The sequence below is a fragment of the Cyanistes caeruleus genome, chromosome 16 (genome assembly GCF_971803275.1).
Source record: "Cyanistes caeruleus chromosome 16, bCyaCae1.hap1.1, whole genome shotgun sequence".
NCBI lineage: Eukaryota > Metazoa > Chordata > Aves > Passeriformes > Paridae > Cyanistes > Cyanistes caeruleus.
The window spans coordinates 16,680,146-16,701,198 of NC_141716.1; the positions used below are offsets into that span (position 1 = coordinate 16,680,146).

The window sequence follows — 21,053 nt, forward strand, 5'->3', positions numbered from 1 at the left end:
CAGTGATCCAGTGCCATGAGGACAATGTTTGGATAAATGGAGATCTTTCCCTAGAAGAGCCGTAACTACCTGAAGAGTCACCAGTGATCTTCACTGAGATCCTGCTGTCTAATCTGACCCTCGCATCATACCCATCTTCAGCAAATTACAGTTCAATTTCCATGACTATCATAATCTTTCTAAAGGAATGGAAGAGAGCTGCATTCCATCTTCTCTATATCTCAGCATTCCCAGAAATCAATTTGTCTTTCCCTAAGACAATTTCCTTGTAATGGTCAGGAAATGTCCCACTCATTCTTACTTACTTATAAAGCCATATAGCTTTTTAAAGTCATTACAACTAGGAGAAGAGGGGGAGAGAAGTAGCCCATGGTTGACTCCTAAACCAAGAGTCAAACAGGCTGAACTTCCATCTTCCACTTCTCCCAGCAGCGGTCACTAGAGTAACCTGCAGCAAATTAACACAATTGTCTGAAATCACAGCCTATTTACCTGGACAGAAAAGCAAAAGAGCTTTAGGACATGAGGCCTTCTCCAGATGCAAGGAAGATGAGGAATCCATTCAGTGCAGCAGCTGATTGAGCTTCCTGAAGGGAGGCTGGGGAAGAGGCTGGGAAATGCCAAACCTGTGCATAACAAAGGGCACTGGACCTGTGGCCTAGCCAGGTGCTCAGACACTGCAAGAGCTGAGGGCTAGGGAGGAAGAGCCAAGACTTGCATGAGCTTGGACTGTGAGGGGATAAAAGCCCAGGAGTCTTTTGTTCGGGATGCTCCTTGGAGGCACCAGCTCAAACTTTTTCTGTGTTACTGTGCCAGGAACAAAGGGCTTTGTGGAACAAGACATGTGAGACTCCCATGTAAAACCAGGGGTCGAACTGGTGAGGAAAGCTGGTCTGCCTGTGAGAGTGGGAAGTGCAGAGAGTCATGCAGGGCACTCCTTTATGGATGCTAGCTTTGGAACAGGCTGCAGAGAGCTGCAGAAACTGCAGGCCCATGGCCTCTCAGTCCTGCCTGAGAAGCTAGCCTGAGAACTTCATAGGAGGATTTCAAAACAATCCTCAGAGACAGAAAACATCTGCCAGGTGCTGTTTGTCTGTCCTCTTGTTTTCCTTGCAGGAGAGAGTCAGGGGGGTAGTGTGCCCCACTGACCAATGATGGTGATGTAGCACTTTGCTAACCAATAAGAGTTTCTTTTCTGTACTTTTCCACGTATCTGTCTATAAGACAAGCCTAGAATAATAAACTAGAGAGATTCTCCTGTTGTGACTCCCTTGAGAGTCTGTGTCGTTCTTTATCGCCATTCCCAATCAGAACGACACTCCTTGGCTCACTGGAGCTGCTGCTGCAAAGGGTCTTCAGTCCCAGCAGTTAAAAGTTGCTGGTGGTGGAAGCGTGACTGCAAGAGTCTTGGGAATGGTCAGACTGGGAAGTTTCCTTAACACCAGAAATACATCTGTACAAGGTAGCACCAGGTATCAGGCATTCTCCAGCTCTGTGTCCACCTATATTTAGTGCCCAGAGGCATGACCCCATGGTCTGTTTTTGCTGAGGAATTACCTGGCTCTTAAAGACCCTAAAAAGCCTGGTCCAACCCCATGCACTGTCATGCCCCACACCACTGCCTGGCAACACAGTGCGCTGCTTCAGTTCTCCCTATGACTGCAAGAAACCAGTTTTTCAAAGAGCATGACCAAATCTTCAGTGACATATGGGACATTTTCAAGAATGACTGAAGACAGAAATAAATTTTAAGCCACACATCCAAGACAGTTAAAATATACTTTAAGCAATCTAGATGGGGTAAAAGTACTATCTATTGGTATGGTAACACAATCAAGCCTCCAGTTTCATCCTGCTAAAAATCACAGCCAAGGACACAGATTAACACTGTATATGTGTACAAATTTCCAAATATAATTTTCCGTATGGTTTAAATTTTAAACGGTTCCTTTCAGCTTATTGCCAATAGCCTGATTCACAGAACTGTTTACTAAAATGTTTTAACTGTTTGAAGCTGGAGCTTCATTGAAGTATTAAAAATGTAGTTTAAAATAACACTGAATTTAAACCTAACCTCACAGAAGCCTAATTTTCCATGTATCAGGCATAAACCAACATTACTGAACACAGACTAAAACATTCCAGAAACCCTGCAGACTCCTGTGCACCAACAGAACCAAGACTGTTAGTCAACAGTGGGAAAGAAAGTGTAGGCACAGTGTGTGGTGCAGAACACCAACACATGTTTTGAGACAGAGCTGCTCTTTTCAGATCAGTGAATCATAAAGTATTTTCCCTTATGTAACACTACATCTAACAAGCTAAAAATAGCTAAAGAAATAGCGTGGGAAATACACAGAACTCATATTGCAGCTTTATTTCCCAGGGGTTTAACAAATAATAAGAAAACATAACCTGGAAAAATCTATCCACACTTCACATTTTGACAGGTAATTCAAAGCAAAAGTTTTCAAAGTTATAATAAACCCTTGCAGAAAAATATACTATCGAATATTTCACAATGCAGCAATTTTAACACATCTTTGAACTTTCACAGAAATAAGTTAATGATATTTCAGGAGAGCTGGAAGGAGACCCAGATGACCCTCTTACAAGCAATTAATGAAGTTTTTTCCTCAAAGAGTCTGAGATTTGTCCCACAAAGACTTCATACCAAAAGGACCTCAATATTAAGGATACTGAAAATCTCTTTACTGTTCAGAGCCTTCTACTAAAGCCAAAATTCTCCTGCAATGCCCAGATGTGAGTGTTCCTTCAGTCAGTTTGCAGGTGACACCAAGGTGGGCAGGAGCTGACCTGCTGAAGAACAAGAAGGATCTCTAGAGGGATTTGGTCAGGCTGGATCACAAGGCTGAAGCCACTCCATGAGGTTCAACAAAGCAAAGTGATGGGTCCTGCCCTTGGGTCACAACAATGCCAGAGCTACAGGTTTAGGGCAGAGTGGCTGAAAAGTGCCCAGTAGGAAAGGTCCTGGGAATGCTGATCAACAGCAGCTAAACAAGAGCCAGGTGGGCAAGAGGCCAATGACACCTGGCCTGTACCAGCTGTGCTGTGGCAGCAGGACCAGGGCAGTGACTGTGCCCCTGTGCTGGGCACTGCTGAGGCACCTCCAGCCCTGGGGGCAGTTCTGGGCCCCACACGGCAAGAAAGGCATTGAGGGGCTGCAGCATATCCAGAGAAGAGAACAGGGCTGGGGAAGGGGCTGGAGCACAAGGAGCAGCTGTGAGAGCTGGGAGAGCTCAATCTGGAGAAAAGAAGACTCAGAGGGGACCTTCTCATTCTCTACAACTACACCAAAGGAGGTTGGAGCCACCAGAGGCTTGGCCTCTTCTCCCAGGTAACAAGGGACAGAAGATGGGGAAATGTCCTCAAGTTGTGCTAGGAGACGTTTAAATTGGATGGAAAAGACTGTCAGGCACTGGCACAGGTTACCCAGGGCAGTGGTGAAATCACCAAAGGGTATTAAAAGACCTGTGGATGTGGCACTTGGGAACATGGGTTGGGTGGGCTTAGCAGTGCTGGGGGCATGGTTGGATTTGACGATCTTAGAGATCTTTTCCAGCCTAAACAGTCCTGTCATATATGATCCTCACTGTTCCCATACCCAGCAAGACTCAGTATAGCTCTTATCCCCTGCTCTCTAGAGCAGAGAGCCTGTGGTCTGCCTCTGGCCCATCACATCCTGACTGCCAGGGCACAAGTGCCAGGCATCTGTAACACAGTTTCAGCTCAACAGGGTCCAAGCAGAGTCCAAGAGTCACCTCAAACCCAGCAGCATGAGAACTAACAAGCACCTAATAATTTTGATGGTCACGCACACGCACTTAATGCTGCACTAGTATTCTTGAGTCATTCCTCAGGGCATATGATGAAGAGTCACAATGATGGAGACTAATACACACACGTGCGTCACAAAGTGCTAAATATCACAAAGGTGCTAAACATACACAAGAACAGAAAGAATCAAACTCAGATCTTCCCTTGCAGAATAAAGGAATACACACACAATCCAAGGATACAGCAAGATCTCTCACTTTGTATTGCTTATTCACTTTTAGATTGCTGCGCATTCCACAAATAAGCAACTCCGAAACATGTATAACCACTATTAACCCCATAAATACGTTTATTTCCATGGTATTTCTCCTACCTGGAAGTAAGGGCACAAATGACCTTGCTCCACTGTTCAACTACTGCAGGATGATGTCGCCAGTTAGCCACCATCTCTTTGGCAGTTTTCCAGTAAGGAGGTGTTGGAAAGCACCGCGTACAAGCGAGTAACCATACCTCAAACAGCACACCAATTAATTTCTCAGCCAGATTCTCAGCAATGCCACCTTACAACAGAAACCAAGCATACCTTCAGTTAGTGTTCCGTCTAAATAACTTCAAACATCTCCCCAAAGAGGTTTTGGTTAAAGTGAGTAAAGATTCAGCCCCTTTTTTCTTCATAATTTTTAAGACTGATCTTTGCTTCCTACAGTCAATTAGCCTTTTTGCAAGATCAAGTACAATAGACAAAGCCCAGCCACAAGTGTATATTAAGGGACAGCAGGAATCCACCAATCTCAGGCAGCCTCCTATTGCACTGTGTCTATATTGAAGTCTTTTTTTGAAATAGGTAAAACTGACACTATTACTTTGCACTAGGCAGGCTGAACAACAAAACAAAGGGGTTTCAGTGAAACAAACAGGGAACAACATTGTCTGAAACTGTTCATACCAAACTGTTCCTGTATAAAGTCACTGTCCTTCAAAAACACTTCCAGGAAAACTCAGCTCCATATCATTCAGCCTTTTCTGGCAATGCTTTATTTTGGAGTACGGAGCAGAATTAGGAGTGAACTACTGGTAGCTCCTCAGAGCTTTTAATGGGTTCCCCTATCCTGCTGGCAGCTGAATGTCAAGAAGAACCAAACTTTTTTTCAGTAATTGAACCAAATGGAAGATGAACATGAACCTTGCACAGTTGGAGCTGCTAGAAGAGTGTCATTGATCTGAAGAAGAAATAATAACAAAACCTCCCAGGTTTCTCTTGCCATAATTGTTGACTCATGCGCCAGCTTCTGGACAGCTTTCAAAACCTGCAAGCACAGTCTGATCTGACTGGATCCTGGGTCTGGCCTGTAAGAGAAGAAAAAACAATACTTGAGAAAGAACTATTAAGTGATGTATTCAGTAACATGAACTTTCAGCAGTTACAAAAGGAACCAAATATTACTGAGTGAGATCTAGGAACATGAACCAATATGCTTCTGTGCACCTCAACTCTGCTGCTAGGCATCCTAACTCTGCCTTAATGAGCACAAGATGCACTGTAACACTCTTCTCCATGTGAGACTAAATACATAGAGCAAACACCAGAGCAAGCACAATCCATCATCTCAGATTTACCTTGGGCCAAACAATGACAATCCAGTTGAGACGTCATGAATTATTACATACATAATTCAGAAGTGGCAAAACTAGGAGAACATATTGTTAGCAAATTAATTTAAGTTATTCCTAGTTCTCGTCTTGTTTCCAAATTAATTCTTAATCCCTCCTTCCTTTAGTCTGATGTTCCTATTTAATGACCTGCTAGATATTCTTCTGTAAGCAGTTAGGAATAAGGAAGGAAGAAAGGAAACAGTTTCATATTTTCTAGTTTTTCCTGTAGTAATAATCAGATCCACACTGGCACTGCTGAGTCACTCAACACACAGTTGTGCAGAAGCAGTACAAAGCAGTATCACCTCCTCTGATCAGTTAGTCTGGACAAGGCAGAACAGGTACAAAACAGTAATGTGACACATTCTGGACAGTATCTGAGGACACTGGTAAAAAAACTGAGGAAGCCTAAATTTTCAAGGGTGAAAGAGGGGATTACAAATTAGAGTGTGCAGTATATGTAAGGCATATTTCAACATATGCATCATTTTGTCATCCCTCCTACCACCACTGAAGGATGACAAAAAAAAAATCATAAAAGCATTACCTTCCACTGGACTAGTAAGCAGTATCATCAGATTCCTACCAAACATTTTCCATGTGGTATAACCCACAAGTTATGTTGCATAGTAAGCACCTCAAGAATGTGCTGGTCCACTAAATACCATCAGCTTTTACCTTGATAGCAAAAGTGTTATATGTAAAGATTACAAAGAGACAAGATAATGCCTAATGCAAAATTGCAGACAACTAGCCACAGTTCAGGACCTCAGTGGGTTGCTTGATGCTAGTTCTAGGTCATAACCCAGAGTCTCTCTGTAGAACAACAAACTTTGGGACAAGTGAGCCCTCTCTTGCTTATAGCATTATTTATTTTTTTTGCCCGAACAACAACAGAGCAGACTGTTTCAACTGAAAGATATCCTTAATCTGTATAGGCTTGAAGCTTCCAAGGCTGCTTCAAGACTTGTTTCCCTAATCATTTAGAGAAACCATAAAAAAACAGGGCTTATTTGCAAGCTAACAGGATACTTCTACACTAATCTTGTAAAGGCAACTCAAAGATTCCTGTCCATCTAGGACTTCTTCTTGTCCACAAAGTTGACCCAGTGGCAAGCTGTGCTTGAACTATTTCTAGACTTCTAGATGTCTAGATTTCTACAGACCGTGGCCTTTTGGCCATACTCCTTCAGAAGTACTGTTCACATGATTTCATGAGAGGTATAGGAACTACAAAAAAAGTACTTTGGCAGTCACATGTTACATGGCCTCTCAAGCAATTCCAGACATGTCTGTTGCAGAGGACCAAGATATCTGTACCTCACTCTCCTGGAGAAGCTATACAGGGGAAGACAGTTCTCATATTTCCTTCCAACAGTGTTTGTGGCACTGAAACTTTATCTGACTGCAGTAACAACCACTACTGCTTAAGTCATCTTCAAGACCTCTTGGATATTCTAGGGCAGCCAGAAATGGAAAGCCTGAGGGTTGCCTGGGGACTATTCAAATATGTCAAAAAAGTGTTTGTTTCTTCAGGGTGGACAGAAGGCCAGTGCAGGAGGGAAGGAGGCAAATACCCTCTCTACCATCACTGCAGCAGATAGAGAAAAGGTAACTTGACTCACCCAGCCTTGACAGTTTTATTTTTCAGCACCACACTATTTCAAGGTCTGTGCATGTAAACATTTGATTCAGCTGAGCACTCAGATTAGAATAATCTATATGCACCTGCTCTGTATAGGTGTACAAAAACCCATGAAATGCCATGTACATTGAAGTGCCCATTTCAGGCTGCATGTAAACATTTGATTCAGCTGAGCACTCAGATTAGAATAATCTATATGCACCTGCTCTGTATAGGTGTACAAAAACCCATGAAATGCCATGTACATTGAAGTGCCCATTTCAGGCTGCTGTGTTTCACGCCTCACCTATACATCACCATCTGAGTCTGAAGCCTTCACAACTCTGGGCCACAACTTTTAAGACAGCCAAACTAACAGCAACAACATTTCCAGAGATTCAGGATGAGGAAGGAAGTTATTTTAATCACAACCTTCCATAGGACATAGGCTTATGATAAAGACTCAATGGCTTCACACGAGAGAAGATTTTTCCAGGAGACAGTTCAATACAGGTTGCCATAACACCTCTTGGGTAAGTATTCTACATGAGCCCATCAGCAACCTCCATCAACTGGGTAAACCCAGAATTCATTCTCCTCTTCCCCACCACAGACACCTAAGTCTGAATCTTTGCTTTTATTCAAGGCAGGTATACACAATTCAGTTCTGCATTTCATTTGCAGTATAGAAATTTCTTATGTTGCTGGAATGAATTCTGAACACAGTTCCCTGTAGGGTAAAACTTAAAAAGAGAGTAGGGATTTGAACATCGAGTGCTGACAGCAGCAACTGTGAAAAATCAGTATTTAAGATACCTCTCAGAGGCTCTTGAAAGAAAAACTATTGAACAGATATACTACAGGGACAATGTTTAAAATAACAAATTTTCAGCCCTCTGTGTCTCTAGGTGTTAATTATTTCATTCAACAGCTATCACATGTAGTCTACCAGCCTACATCGAGGTCCAACAATGACTTTGGGAGAGAAGGGTGAAGTGGAAGCTTGTGCCAACAGCATGCAAGAAGCTGTACTACTACTGCTGTCTGTTGCTAGGGTCTCCGATGTGAAAGCAAGCAAGGGATCACAGAAACAAAACTATTTAATGGACTAGTGAATTTTTTCTCTGCTGTGCCAAGGGAATAAAGGATCCCAGACAGCAGACTGTATTCTGCACTTATTAAAGCTTAGAGACAACCTCCTGCTGCAGTCTAATCCAAAGCTTGCTTTCCTCAGACTTGTGTCATTGCTTTGACCATCCTTTAATGGGAATTAAAATGCATTTTCACTACAACTTAAGAGCAACAGCAGCTAAGAGTAGGTGGTAGACTTCAAAGCAATCAATAACCAGCAAAGAATTCATCTGAATTTGCAAGTTATTATTCAAAGTCCTTTATAAACAAAGCCATTAGTGAAGCAACCTAAGTGCAGCTGAGCACTTTGAAAGCCACCTGCAGTGATACATATTTAAAACTGATAAAAGCAGATGATCTGATACTTAAGGACCTATACTAAACACTGAAGTTAAATATCTTTTCAGGGGACACTAATATTTAATCTTGTCCAGTACATATGTCCAACAGCAGGTAAACTTACCATAAACTACAAATAAGGTAATGATGTTTGTGCACTCTGACAATCTGAAATAGCTGTGTACAAGACCAAGAAACATGTCTATCTCAACACCATCATCCAAGGATTTCAGGCAGCAAGCACTCTGCCACAGGGCTCTTTCAAAACTACCGGTGAAGGACAGTCAGCATAACCATGCACATTTAACAGGCAAGATGCAGGCACAGAGCAGTCACTGCAAGATCCTTCATGTGCTCAAATCTGGACTAACAATGGCTGGGACTGTGATGTGCTCTAAGTTTATCTGTTTTAGACAATAAAAAGCACATGGTCACACAGTGATGCTCTTCTGCTTGCCCTCCAGTCATCCAATAGAGATAAATCTTGAAGCTTTTGGAATGGTAAACATTCAAACCGTATATGAACTATCTGTGATTCTAATTACCTAACCACAGCAGCAACAACTCAACTTGCTACTGCAAAATTACAAAAGATGTTTGGAGAAACACCTTCCTCCTAAAGCTTGCAGCCAATTGCACTCTTATTTTACTCAAGAGCCTCCATGCCTTGTGTGTCCTCTGACAGGTTACCTGCTAACTACAGCGTGGAATCCCTAACACTCACCTTGGTACAAAGAGATTTTGGAGATGTTTGAGAATGCTTTGAACATAAAGGTTTGGTTCCTTAATAACAGGTAAAGGAATAGAGTCCTTAGGTAACACAAGAGCCATAATCCAATCTGTATACACATCCACGCAGTATTTCACAGTATCGCCATCCAAAGGGAGAGTCAGTCCATAACAAACCACCTCCATAGTCCATTTTACCTAACAAACACAAAGCAAAAGTTATTAAAAATAAATATTTATAAGTAAGTACTGGTCAGAACAGATTCATTCTAATTAAAAAAAAAACAAACAACAAAACAGTAGTTATACTGTATGTGCAATTCTGTTTAACATATCCTGCAAGAAAATACCAAACCATTAACTCATATATCATGATATTATGAAGAATATGAGTAAATGGCAAATCACTTTCTAAATCCTGAATCTCTCAAAGCTAAACTGTAGAGAAAACACTTTAGAACACACAAAAGCTGCTAGTAAAAGACTTTCAAATTCTAATAAATGTGTACTATACAAATACTTTTATTTTGAAGTCACATACTGTTGCTTCAAAACTGAAGGTAACTAGAAAGGTTTTGTGTTAAATGCTAAATTCCTTGAGTTTCTTTTGAGGTTTTTTGGTTGGTTTTCTTCAGCCTAAATCTCCTGGTACAGTAGCTCAGACAAACATTTACTATTAAGTGATGAGGTACACTGTTGCTATGATCTAGTTGCTAATAAAAACCCTACGGAGATTACTAAACTAAGAATGTATCACACTTCATAAAACTTGGGACAATAAAGAGAGAAAAATAAAAGAAATAAATAGAAAACCATTAAACTCTCACTCTGGCATGAAGGAAACTATCATCTCCAAGGAAAGGCACTTACTTCTTTGTCTGTTTTCAGTAAACTCTCACTTCCAACAGGTGATGTAATTAAAGCTTGTCCAAGAGGACGAACCACTGCATTTGCCACTTCTCTCCCCACGTTCTCAGGATAGCTGTGAAGTACACTGGTATTCCCCTGATCATTTTGAATGACAAGATGCAAGGATCTCCACTCTGAGTACATAGTGCCTCTATGCTACAATCCAATCAACACCTGGGGACAAGGACGAAAAAGAGACAATTAGTTGAAATGTCTATGACATGAGTCAGCAAAACTGAGGCTGTGTATAACAATCCAAACCCCTGTAAATTCAAGATGCATATATCCATTTCATACATTTGACAATCCAGAAGAGATTCCAACAGTTGTTCTTCAACCTTAGTACATTTTTTATGCAGATAAGCTTTAACATAGCTTGATTACAGATATTACAGCAAGTTTCAGTTCAGGACTATCAGCCCATTTTGGATACTTTAACTTGAGAAGTGACTACACCTCATACTTCTGCTTGCACCATCTTTGCAGGAAAGATGCTCCCATTTACACGACATCTTCAGGTAAGTAGGAAACAGTTCTACAAGTATACTGCTCATGAAGCAATAGCTGCAATTTATCCCTTGTTCCCTTTTTCACTTCAAGGGCAGTTAAAAAGACATACCAGAAAACTTCCAGGAAAACCTTAGTCATCTGAGAAGACAAAAAATTAGCCTCTTTTACATTCATAAGGTATTTCTACAGCAGGAACTTCTCAAAACTGGCAGCTGCAAAATGCGATTGAGTGATAATTTAATTAATATTATTTAATTTAATAATTTAACTTTTTATTTGCAGTGAGTTCAGGACTTGCTGAGCTTTAGTGCACCACTAGCTTAAATCCAGCATCACTTTACAGTTTCATTACAACATATACAGGTTCCAACGCACTGAGGTGCATTTCAAAACCTTTTAAAGTCAATACACACAGAGAGTCACTCCATAAAAATCTACATTTGTCCCACAGATTCCAGACAGAAAAGCCACCAGGAAATTTCCCAGGCTGTGCTCTCAGAACTAGACACAGTTCTCGTTTCAGTAACAATCCCAGCACAACTGTAGCTGTGCATTTCCCCTCACTGCCATTTGAGATCAGGAAGCCAAACTGATCATGAACTAACCAGGTTTTTGCAGTGATGGGAGCTTAGGCTAGGTATTTTGGCATTGTTGTGAAACCTCAGCCAAGAGAGGTGATTAGAAACAGCAGAAGTTAAGCTGTGCTCCCACAGTCCCTCTCAGGCAATAGCACCCTTGTGTCCCCAGCAGCAGCTCGCACTGCACCAGCAGCACACAGACCTATGTGCTGTACAGAGGCAGGGCTGGGAGCCAGGCCAGAAACCCCTGCCCCAGGAACGGGAGGGGTGAGGCAGCATCAGTCATGAGACTGCACTGGGCAGCTCAGAGACTCCCACCACGCACCGCCAGTTTTGATCCACACATCAAACACATCCACAGATCTGATCTAACTCAGATGAGAAACATCTGTGCCAACACAACAGTGCAGTGAGGACCCAAGGCCAGAGGGGTGGCAGGAACATCCCTCTGACAGCAGAATGCTTTGTACAGGCTCACAACAACGTTAAATTGCTGCTCAAGCTGTGGTACCACAGCAGCCTAAGCCACCAGAACTGAGACTGCACCATCTCACTTTCCTCCTCTCCCACCAGAATCAGGAGTCTTTCATCCATTATCTGTGCCAGCTGACCATGTGAACAAGGAAAACAGGGCTGGCACAGGAAAAAAGCAATGAGTGTTCAGGAGACACAGATCAGAGCAGCTCAAGCTGTCATGGATGGCACTCCAAGATCTGTTTGCCAACTACACTTACCTGGCAGAATTTGGAAGCCAGTTAGTTATACAGGTAATATTCTGAACACTTCCCTTCGACATTCGTTGGCCCAAAAGCAAACAAGAAGCCAGGCCTAGAAATACGCATTCCTAGTGAAAAGCCTAGTGGCAAGTCTGCCTATTTAGCCGACTCCCCAAATGTTGATACCCAAAACCTGTGCAAAAGACTGATGATTCCCTCCAAGGGAGATAGAAAAGCGAGACAGCAAGATGTTGTCTTCCAAACTACATCCTTCCTGGTTTGAGGCAGCAATCATGTGTGCCCATCTGATAGTGAATTAACCAGAGCAGAAGCAGCCTGCAGGACATACAACCCCTATATTCTTCAGGCACCTTGTCGCCTCTGCGGGCTGAGGCGGGGGAATGCTCATGCCACTGTGGTCGAAACCCTTAGGCTTAGAGAAAAATGGCAATTCCATGACACAGAAAGGTCACACACACACACATACACACTCCACCTAAATCAAACCAAACCAAAAACCCAAACAAAAAAATCAAAGAAGAAAACCACACAAAAACAAAATACCAAACAAAACCCACAAAATTCCAATCCTCAGTGATGGCTTCAATCACTGCTTGGCTTCACTATCTAGGTTTTCATACAGTTATCTTTTCCTTTCATGTCCTATAGCCACACAGACTCTTTGTCTTCCCCTTTCTCTCCATTATGAACACCATCTTGAGTTTGGAGCCAAAGCAGAAGGGACAGAAATGAGATAGAATCCACTTTCCAAGACTTCCCCCTCCTCTCTCAGCCCCGCAGCACATTGTCTCTATCTCCAGAGCAAAGTCCCTACCCTCTATCCTACAAGGGAAGAGGGGAAGCACTCTCCATTCCTCTCCTGTGACAAGCTCATTAGAAGTATGCAACCCTGTAACAGCACTTGAGGAACACTGGTTTAATGAAACTGATTTGAACTGATCAAACAGCACAGCATGTCCTTTCCATACCCACCCTCCAGCTGGCAGTAAGGCAGTGCACAGCTGCTCATGGCAGAAGCTTATCAGTGAGTGATAACCACAGCACACTCACTGTGGCTGCCCTCATCCCAGAGCAGGGTGCCCAGGTGTGTGGAAGTGCTTTACAATACGAGAAAATTGTAGGCAATGCCTATTTCTTTCTCATCTAGAAGAACTCAACGAAGATTCCCAAATCCTGCTGCATTTCAGAAAACCTTAATTGCACTGGGGAAGTGAAATACTAGGACACAATCACCCATCTTTATGCAGCTCCCTGCCACATTGAAGAAAAGATGCAAAGCTCTTCTGGGTAACCCTCCCACACCTCTGAGGAGTAGCACTTTTAAGATACAGAATATATACAATATTCCAGGTTGAAGAGATTTAGCAGCAGGACAACCAAAACATCTCATACCACACAGTCCCAGCCTGCTGTCTGACATTCATACATAAATTTAATGATCAGTCTGTATCTTGTTAATATTTGAGGCTTCCTTTGGTCTTGCTGTAAAAGAAATCTGTTAGTTTTAGCAATATGCAAGGAATACTGAAAGAAGTAATTGATTCAGATGCAAAATCCTTAAAAGGGAGATTTATCAGGGTATCGATCTATTAACACCCCTATATTTAGCACTTAAAAGTTTTTATTTGGAAGGAGTAGAAGTTACTTTTTATTTAAGACTCCAGTTCAACTGCCACTTGAATTGGAAATGGCTGCAATCTGTTAGGATTGGAGTATTGCTAAATCTATCTAGTATGAAGCTCCTTCTAACTGGACAGGAATTAAAAACACTGGAAAGTCTCCATTCAATGATATTCTAGACAACGTTCCTGACAGATTCCACTGACAGCTTCCTAACTTGCCTCAGACAAAGAGCATGTAATGCTGCACAGCAGCAGGACTCCCTCCCTTCCTTCTGTATTTATCAGTAACTACTGAAACAGCAACAGCAAACTGAAGACCAAAACAGCAACTGTCACATCACACCTGATTTTGACTTGTTTTTGCAACGCTTCTGTATCTCAGCTTCAATAATGCACCCCCACTGGCCCAACTAACATCTCCCAAGTTTCATGAAGCTGAATATTTGCACTTCACATATACATATGTCCTATTGAGGTTCAAATCACTAAGGACTCCCAGAAAGCAGATTAAGAGGAGGGGTGAGAAGAACAATAAACCCCTGTTGTTCACTCATTATAGTATGCTGTATGTTCACTGTATGTTCCTGGAGGCTGCTCTAAATAAAACATCCTCACACTCTCACAGATAGACCTAGAATGAAATCACCAGCATTAAAACCAGCAAAACAAAAAAGGAGACATTCATTTACTATGAAATTGAGCATCAATTCCAATATTCACTAGTGTGGTAAATAATCTGGATTTTAATGTATTTCTTCCCAATCTGTTTCATCTTAGGAACTTCAGTAGTTATCACCATATAAACTACTGAAAGTGGATGTCCCAGCACTAAAGACCCAAGATTCTCAGTTCTCAAACACTACAGAAGTCAGTGAGCACCGAAGAATAATGAGTCCAGAAAAAATAAAGTTCTATTTCCAGTTTCCAAAGACTTAATATGAACAGCTGCAGCCAAAGTATTAAACTCCTGGATCACTAAAGTTAGACAGTGAGAACTAAACAGAGCCACATTCTGCAGTTACTGTGAAAGAACGTATAGAAGGTCCGAGCCTGAAGCTGCGGTATTTAAAGTGTGTGCAGGGGAGAGGTCAGGGAATCAATACCCATGTACAGAGCAGTTCCTCAGAAAACATACACTGAGGGAGGGAAGTGCTGGGGACAAATGTGAACATTTAGTCTTTTGTGTTCAGCGGCTTCAGATGTAAAATTAAGTATTTTCCTACAATGCAAAAGTACTTCAAGCACAAAGACAAGCTGTCCCAAAAGTGGATCTTTCCTTGCTTTTATCAGAACCAAAAAAGCAGAGCAGACACAATTCTTAGTAGTACAAAAGATGCAAAGACCATCAGCAAAGATATGCTTAAGGAAGGCTGAAGGCCTAATTGAGTCTAAACCAGAGAAGCAGCCAAAAAAAAAAGGTCTACATCAAAGTTCTAGGACATCAGATATGCTTTATAAGTATTTCCTGGAAAAAAACAAAGCTCTCTCATTTAACATGACTTCTGCCACCTAACAATACTAATATCTGCTCTCTAGAGGAAACAATTCTTGCCAGAAAGCCATTCTGCCACAACCCACCTTCCCCCAGAGCACAAACCATATGTTTATGAGCAGTTTTTCTCAGTCCTGTGAAATTCTGAGCATGAACAGCTGCTATATGCCCACTGGCCTCCAAGTTCATGCTGGACAAAGTGAGTTAGATCTAGCTGAGACTAAGTGCACCTCTGGCATTAAGCCTAGCAGATCTGAGGAAGCACAACCCTCCTGGTAGCTCACCTCTGGAGCCATCTATCAGGTCAGCTCTGCCTAAGGTATGCACTGTGTGTAAAGGACAACAGCCAGAGCAGAGAGCAGGTATAAATAAAAATGGCAAGGACAATATAGAAGACCTATCTGAGAGAAAGACCAGCAGAAACTTAGTATTTTAAGTATTTTGTTAAAGAATAAAAAAAATCATGCATGTCAGGGCTACTATTAAATTTTTTAAAAAATCTCTATATTCAAGGCAAGAAGAGACGAGGCACACACAAAAACAGGATCTCCTGTCATCCTTTCCCAAGCCATTCAATCACAGCACTACTAAGGATCAGAGAAGAGAATCCCAGCTGCCCTTGCCCAGAGAAGACAAATTTGTCAGATTTTACTGCACTACTGTAGCAGAAGTTAATACATGAATGCACCACAGAGAAGGCTGGATCTCAAATGTAAGGTACTATTTAAGCCACAGGACTCCGGCCTTACTATCTCCAACACTTCATGCACCCCATTGCCTCCTTAGATCCCAGGAACACTGCTGGACACAGCCTGGCCAAAGCAGGAAGCAGGGCACCTGCTACAAAGAAGGCCTAGAAGCTGCATACTGTTACAGCTGAAGATGAGCAGAGCCATAAAAAAAGCAAAAACATCAGTCAGTTTTGTATGTTTTGGCTATTATTCTGCTTTCAAGCATCATTAATCAGACATCAGTATTACTCTGCTTCTCACTATCACTCTCATTTTAACAATAGGTTTGAGAAAATTATCTTCCAGGCAGGTCATCTGAGAATTTAGTAAGTTTTCAAACCCCTCATTTGTGTCAAAAACTATTTAATGAACTTGAGCACAAAACAGTCCACTCGACTGAGAAATTTTTTTACTCAACAGTTTATTTTATATTGGCACTTATTTGTCAGTCCAGTTTCTCGTGAAGTCTCCAAACTGCTCAAGCAGGAATGACTCTCTTGCAGGCACAGCCCCCTTACTCCGGGGGAAGCCTCGCTGCAGTCCACTGTTTGCCAAATAAATAGGATTTGGGCCGGGAGACCAAATGAGACAGGGAAAGCAGAATCCGAACAGAGCCCGGGAGGCCTGAGCTCGGCATCAGCGTGCTGTTGGTCGCGCTCTGCGGGAAAGAGCGACACAAACTTTTTCCTCCCTCAGGCCCAGCTCCCATTCGCAGGATCCAGAGCGGAGGAAGGGCGCGGATACCACCTCACGCTCCTCCTAGGCACCCGAAAATCGGTTCGACCGCGGGGCCAGAGCAGGGGCCGCGAGGGGACCTGAACCGCGGGGAGGTCATCGAGAGTCGCTCCCGCCCGCCCTGCGGTGACTCCGCGGCACCAGCCAGGCGCGAGGCGCTGGAGGAGCTCCGGGGACAGGCTCGCCCGCCGCCCGCCCCGCTCGGGCCCCGCCGCGGCAGCGCAGAGGTCAGCGCGGCGGAGTCTCCGGGCGGCGCCCGCGCCACAGGCCCCACGGGCGGCGAAGCAGACCGAGCTCGACTGCGCGGTGGCGGGAAGCCTGGCCGTCTTACCTGAGCCGAGAGCCCCGCAGACATGTCGGAGCGCGCCGCTCCCTCAGGCCGCCGGCGCCACGGGGCCGCGGCCACACGGGACCGGGAGCGCCGCTCGCTGTGCTCGGCCCGCACCCGCTTCCGGCAGCACCACAAAGCGCACGGGGAAAGCCGTGCTCTGCGCATGCGCGAGCGACTATAGCGCGACTCCCCACCCCTACACGCAACTCCTGTGCCGGCAGCACCGAATAAGTCGCAGGAGCACGCTGTGCGCATGCGTGGGACGACAGTCGCTGTGGCCGGCACCGCTGTGGCGCTCTTACTCTTAAAGAGGCCGCGCGCCGGCCCCGCCCGCACCCTGGGCTGCCCACTGAACGCCATCTCACAGCTCCCCGGGCGCTGCACCCGGGCCTGGGGAGGGCCTGTGCGGCTCACTGCGACTGACCGCCCCCGGGCCCTCAGGTGCGGGGAGATGCTCCCAAGCCCGTCCCGCTCGAGCAGCGTGGGCAGCGTCCGGGAGCCGCCGGTGCCTCTCCGCTAGCCCGGCTCCGCCTCCTCTTCCACTAGCACCGCGGGGTCTGCAGGACCCTGTTGTCCGACCCGGCCTTTCCCTGCCGTCCTGCCCCGCTGCTGCTGTGCCCCGGCAGCTGAAGCCCAACCTGCCTGCGGCTGGCAAGGAACAGCGACAGCACCAGTTCTGTTTCCCCAGGCTGTGTCTCGTCCTTCCCGCGATCTTTATTCCATCCCGCGTTCATTTGCTGCTCCCCTAGCCCATAGTATGGACTAGTCTGAAGGTGCTGAAACTACTTGGCTACAGCGACGCGGGTTACCTGGGTTCAAACAGTTTCGGCAACATGAGAGGAGGGAAATCTGCCCCTCTGCTCACTCAGGTGAGACCCCACCTGCAGAGCTGCCTCCAGCCCTGCGGACCCAGCATAAAAAGGATGTGGAGCTGTTGGGCCAAGTCCAGAAGTAGCCATGGAGACTCCATGGGACACGGAGTCCCATGACTGGAGTCCTGGCTCTGGCTCTGGAGCCAGGTGGGGAGAACTGGGGATGTTCACCTGGAGGAGAGGAGGCTCCAGGGAGACCTTAGAGCAGCAGCAGTGACTGGAAGGGTCCAGTGCCTAAAGGGACCCCAGGAAAGCTGGGGAGAGATTTGGGACAAGGGACAGAACAAGGTGGAATGGCTTCCCACTGCCAAAGTGCAGGGTTAGAATAGATTTCTTTAGTATTTCTTTGCTGTGAGGGTAGTAAAACACAATTTTCCCAGAGAAGCTGTAGCAGCCCATCTATGGAAATGTTCAAGGACAAGTTGGACAAGGCTTGGAGCAATATTGTCTAGTGGAAGGTGTCCCTGCTTATTGCAAGGGGCTTGGAATAGATGACCTTTAAAAAGTCCTTTCCAGAATCTCTTTGATTCTATGAAACAGAGAATATGTTGAGTGGAAAAGGCAGCACAAGGCACTCTGAAGAGAGCAGTGCCTTGCTCCGCAGCCCAGCACTACAGCTGGTGCTAAGGCCCAATGTTCTAAGAGTCCCTGGTAATGGAACACTTTACCTCACTCACTGCTGCAGCTGGGGAATGGCACCATCCACCTACCTGTATCACCCCTGGGGACATGCTGTGTTCACCCCTCTGCAATGTTCTCTGCTTTCTGCAAGCACTCCAGCAGGTGCAATGCTGGAGTCTGTGCCGGTCTCACAGATTCTTTATGGGCTACTCCACAGGGGCCAGGTTTACAGGTCATTTCTTCAGCACTTGCCTGCACTGTTTCTTGCTCAGTGCAGCACTAAGATGTTGACCTAAACAAACAGGAGCCTGCAAAGTGATTTTTTATCTCGTTTTATTTCCAATCCACTGAAGAAACACCATATATCACAGTGCAAACTGTTCTCCTGTTCCCTTTCCTGGCAGGAAGACTTTGGTGTGCACTTCCTGTGTATGGAGGCTGCTGACAGCAAGGGATGTGAGTTTCATAATAAAGATTTGCTCGGTGCTTTTACTGTAAATCTTTTCCTCCTCTTTGTTCTGTCCCCAAAGAGAGAGCAGGGTCCTTGCAGGACACATCCCTTCACAGTACCATGAATCACTGGTGCATAATTTAAAAAGAGAGAGAGAGAGAGATCTGGAGGGGTTAGTGAGGCTGCTGGGGATAATAGAATGCAGCATAGACAGAGAGGACTGAATGGAAAAGTCATTTGTGTCTTGGTGTGAAAGACGGGTGTCTGCCAAGGAAGGCAGGAATCTCCCTTGGAATGGAGAATATCACATCTTTCCCTCCAAATTATTGTAATTTTGAAATTACAGGGCTTTCAGGCACAGATACGGGAAAAGGAATAGCAGTTCTTTACATGTGTATGTGTGTGTAACAAGGCAAACAAACAACAGCCCCGATAGCAGCAAGGAACAGCCCCAGAGAGCCAGTCCCAGCCTCCTCCCGGCTGCAGGCACCTTCCCCTTTGCTGCAGTTCCGGGCACAGCCGGCAGGGGCGCTGCTGGCTCCCGGCCGGGCAGGGCGGGCGCGATGATTCCCCCGCGCCTGCAGGGGGCGCTGTGGCGCCAGCTCGGCCGCCTCTCTCCACACGGGAATGGCGGGCGGGCTGGCGGAAGGGATGGACAAGGGGCTTCCTTTGGAAACTCGCGGCAAGCAGCCGGGAAGCTGAGTGGACTGCAGCACGAACCTCGGAGCAGCGGGCTGGACCAGCAGATGCAAGCAGATCCCGGATATATAATAAATGAGATGTATCAGAAATTCCGCAGCCTTAGCAGAGGGATATCCCTGCAGGCGGGGGTGCGGAGCTACAGTGTATGGGAGCAGTGGCAGAGACATGGCAGGGGCTGGGCAGAGGCGGCCTGGTTCCTGAACACGGCTGACGGAGGCTCCCTCAAGAGGGGGAAGGGGTTCGGGGTCCCAGGGCTTCCGCTGAGGCACCTGAGCAGATGGTGAAGGTCCTTTTTTCGTGAGGTAGGGTGTTAATAAGGTTCCAGTGCAACGGCCACTACCACAAGCAGAACTTCCCTCATTGTAGGAGAAGACAACAGGAGACGGAGCCTCACAGTGGTGCCGAATTCTCCCCACAGGAACCACAGCCTGTTGCCCCTCTGATGCTGAGAGAGCAAGAGAGAGCTAGGAACTGTGCCCAGGACCCTTCCCACAGCCCAAGTCTCCCGGTATCTCTGTCCCGCAAGAGAAACCTCTCAGCTAATAAGAGTAGCCAGCCCTACCCTTCCCCTGAACCGGCAACTTCTTTTGTCTCTCTTAAGTACCAGTCAGTTTTGTCTCCTAGCAACATATGGGGGAAAATTCCCTGAGAGAATGAGAGAAACAAAAGGAGCAATCCTAACCTCCAACACAAGAGAGGCTCAGAGCTAGCAGCCACATGTGCAGAGGTGAAACTGCAAAACTGGCTCATGGATCCCCATTCCCCAGATTACAGTCTGCTTGCTGTGCCCATCTTCCTCTCGGCCCCTTACCTGATAAATCGGAGGAACAAACACTCCTTCCAATCTCATGTATTAATCTTAACAGCGGCAGAGCAAGGGAAGTTGAAGTTCACCTGCAGCAGCCCATGGAGAGCCACCTTTCCCCGTCCACTCACTGTGTGTGACTTCAAAACCACTGAGAGTGGCCTTAGGGCTGCCAGCTGCTGCTGTGCTGCCTCCCAGCTCTCTGCAGTTCACCCTGTGTGGATTCTCCATGAAAGGAATGAGAAGAAGATGTCTTCACAAATAAACTGTTGGGCTGATGGTAGATAAGGCTAGATAAGGAGAGGTGAAAGAAGCAATGAGGGGGGAACCATCAATTCTATAGGAATTCCACTAATTGATGCAGACTGTTACTCAAGACTGTGCTGCATCTCTGGATTGAGAGAAAAAGAGAGACACAAGGAAAAAGAAAAACATGTTGGGGAGTGTTATAAAAAAAATCAGCCAAATTTTATCAATAAGGATTTTATTAAAAAAATCTGTAAAATCTAATTATGGAAACAACCACAATCACAGTCTTAAAAACGATATTCACTTAATAAATTATAAAAAGAATTTAATATAAACAAAAGACAATTAGGAGACAAAAGAAATAAAGCAAAGGGTTAAAATGGCCGGGTGCCCTGGTGGGTTGCCAGGAACACACCTGGTATCTCAGGAGTGTC

At 45.0% G+C, this 21,053-nt stretch overlaps 1 protein-coding gene across 8 annotated transcripts in view; it reads right to left on the minus strand.

Moving 5' to 3' along the window:
* Positions 1-17,202, minus strand: part of RALGAPB (Ral GTPase activating protein non-catalytic subunit beta) — a 63,427-nt gene extending 46,225 nt beyond the window's left edge. For 6 of the 8 annotated variants that reach the window (XM_086853365.1, XM_086853361.1, XM_086853364.1 and 3 more), the window contains exons 1-5: positions 16,920-17,202; positions 10,145-10,357; positions 9,270-9,472; positions 4,982-5,145; positions 4,172-4,358 (exon numbers count right to left, since the gene is read on the minus strand). In XM_086853365.1, the coding sequence (XP_086709491.1) occupies positions 4,172-4,358; positions 4,982-5,145; positions 9,270-9,472; positions 10,145-10,327 (737 nt within the window). In that variant the 5' untranslated portion in view covers positions 10,328-10,357; positions 16,920-17,202. Of the gene's footprint in view, positions 1-492; positions 3,905-4,171; positions 4,359-4,981; positions 5,146-9,269; positions 9,473-10,144; positions 10,358-16,919 lie in introns of those variants that run through there. The other 2 variants (XM_086853367.1, XM_086853366.1) reach the window with 2 other exon arrangements.
* Between the last annotated feature and the right edge of the window lie 3,851 nt (positions 17,203-21,053).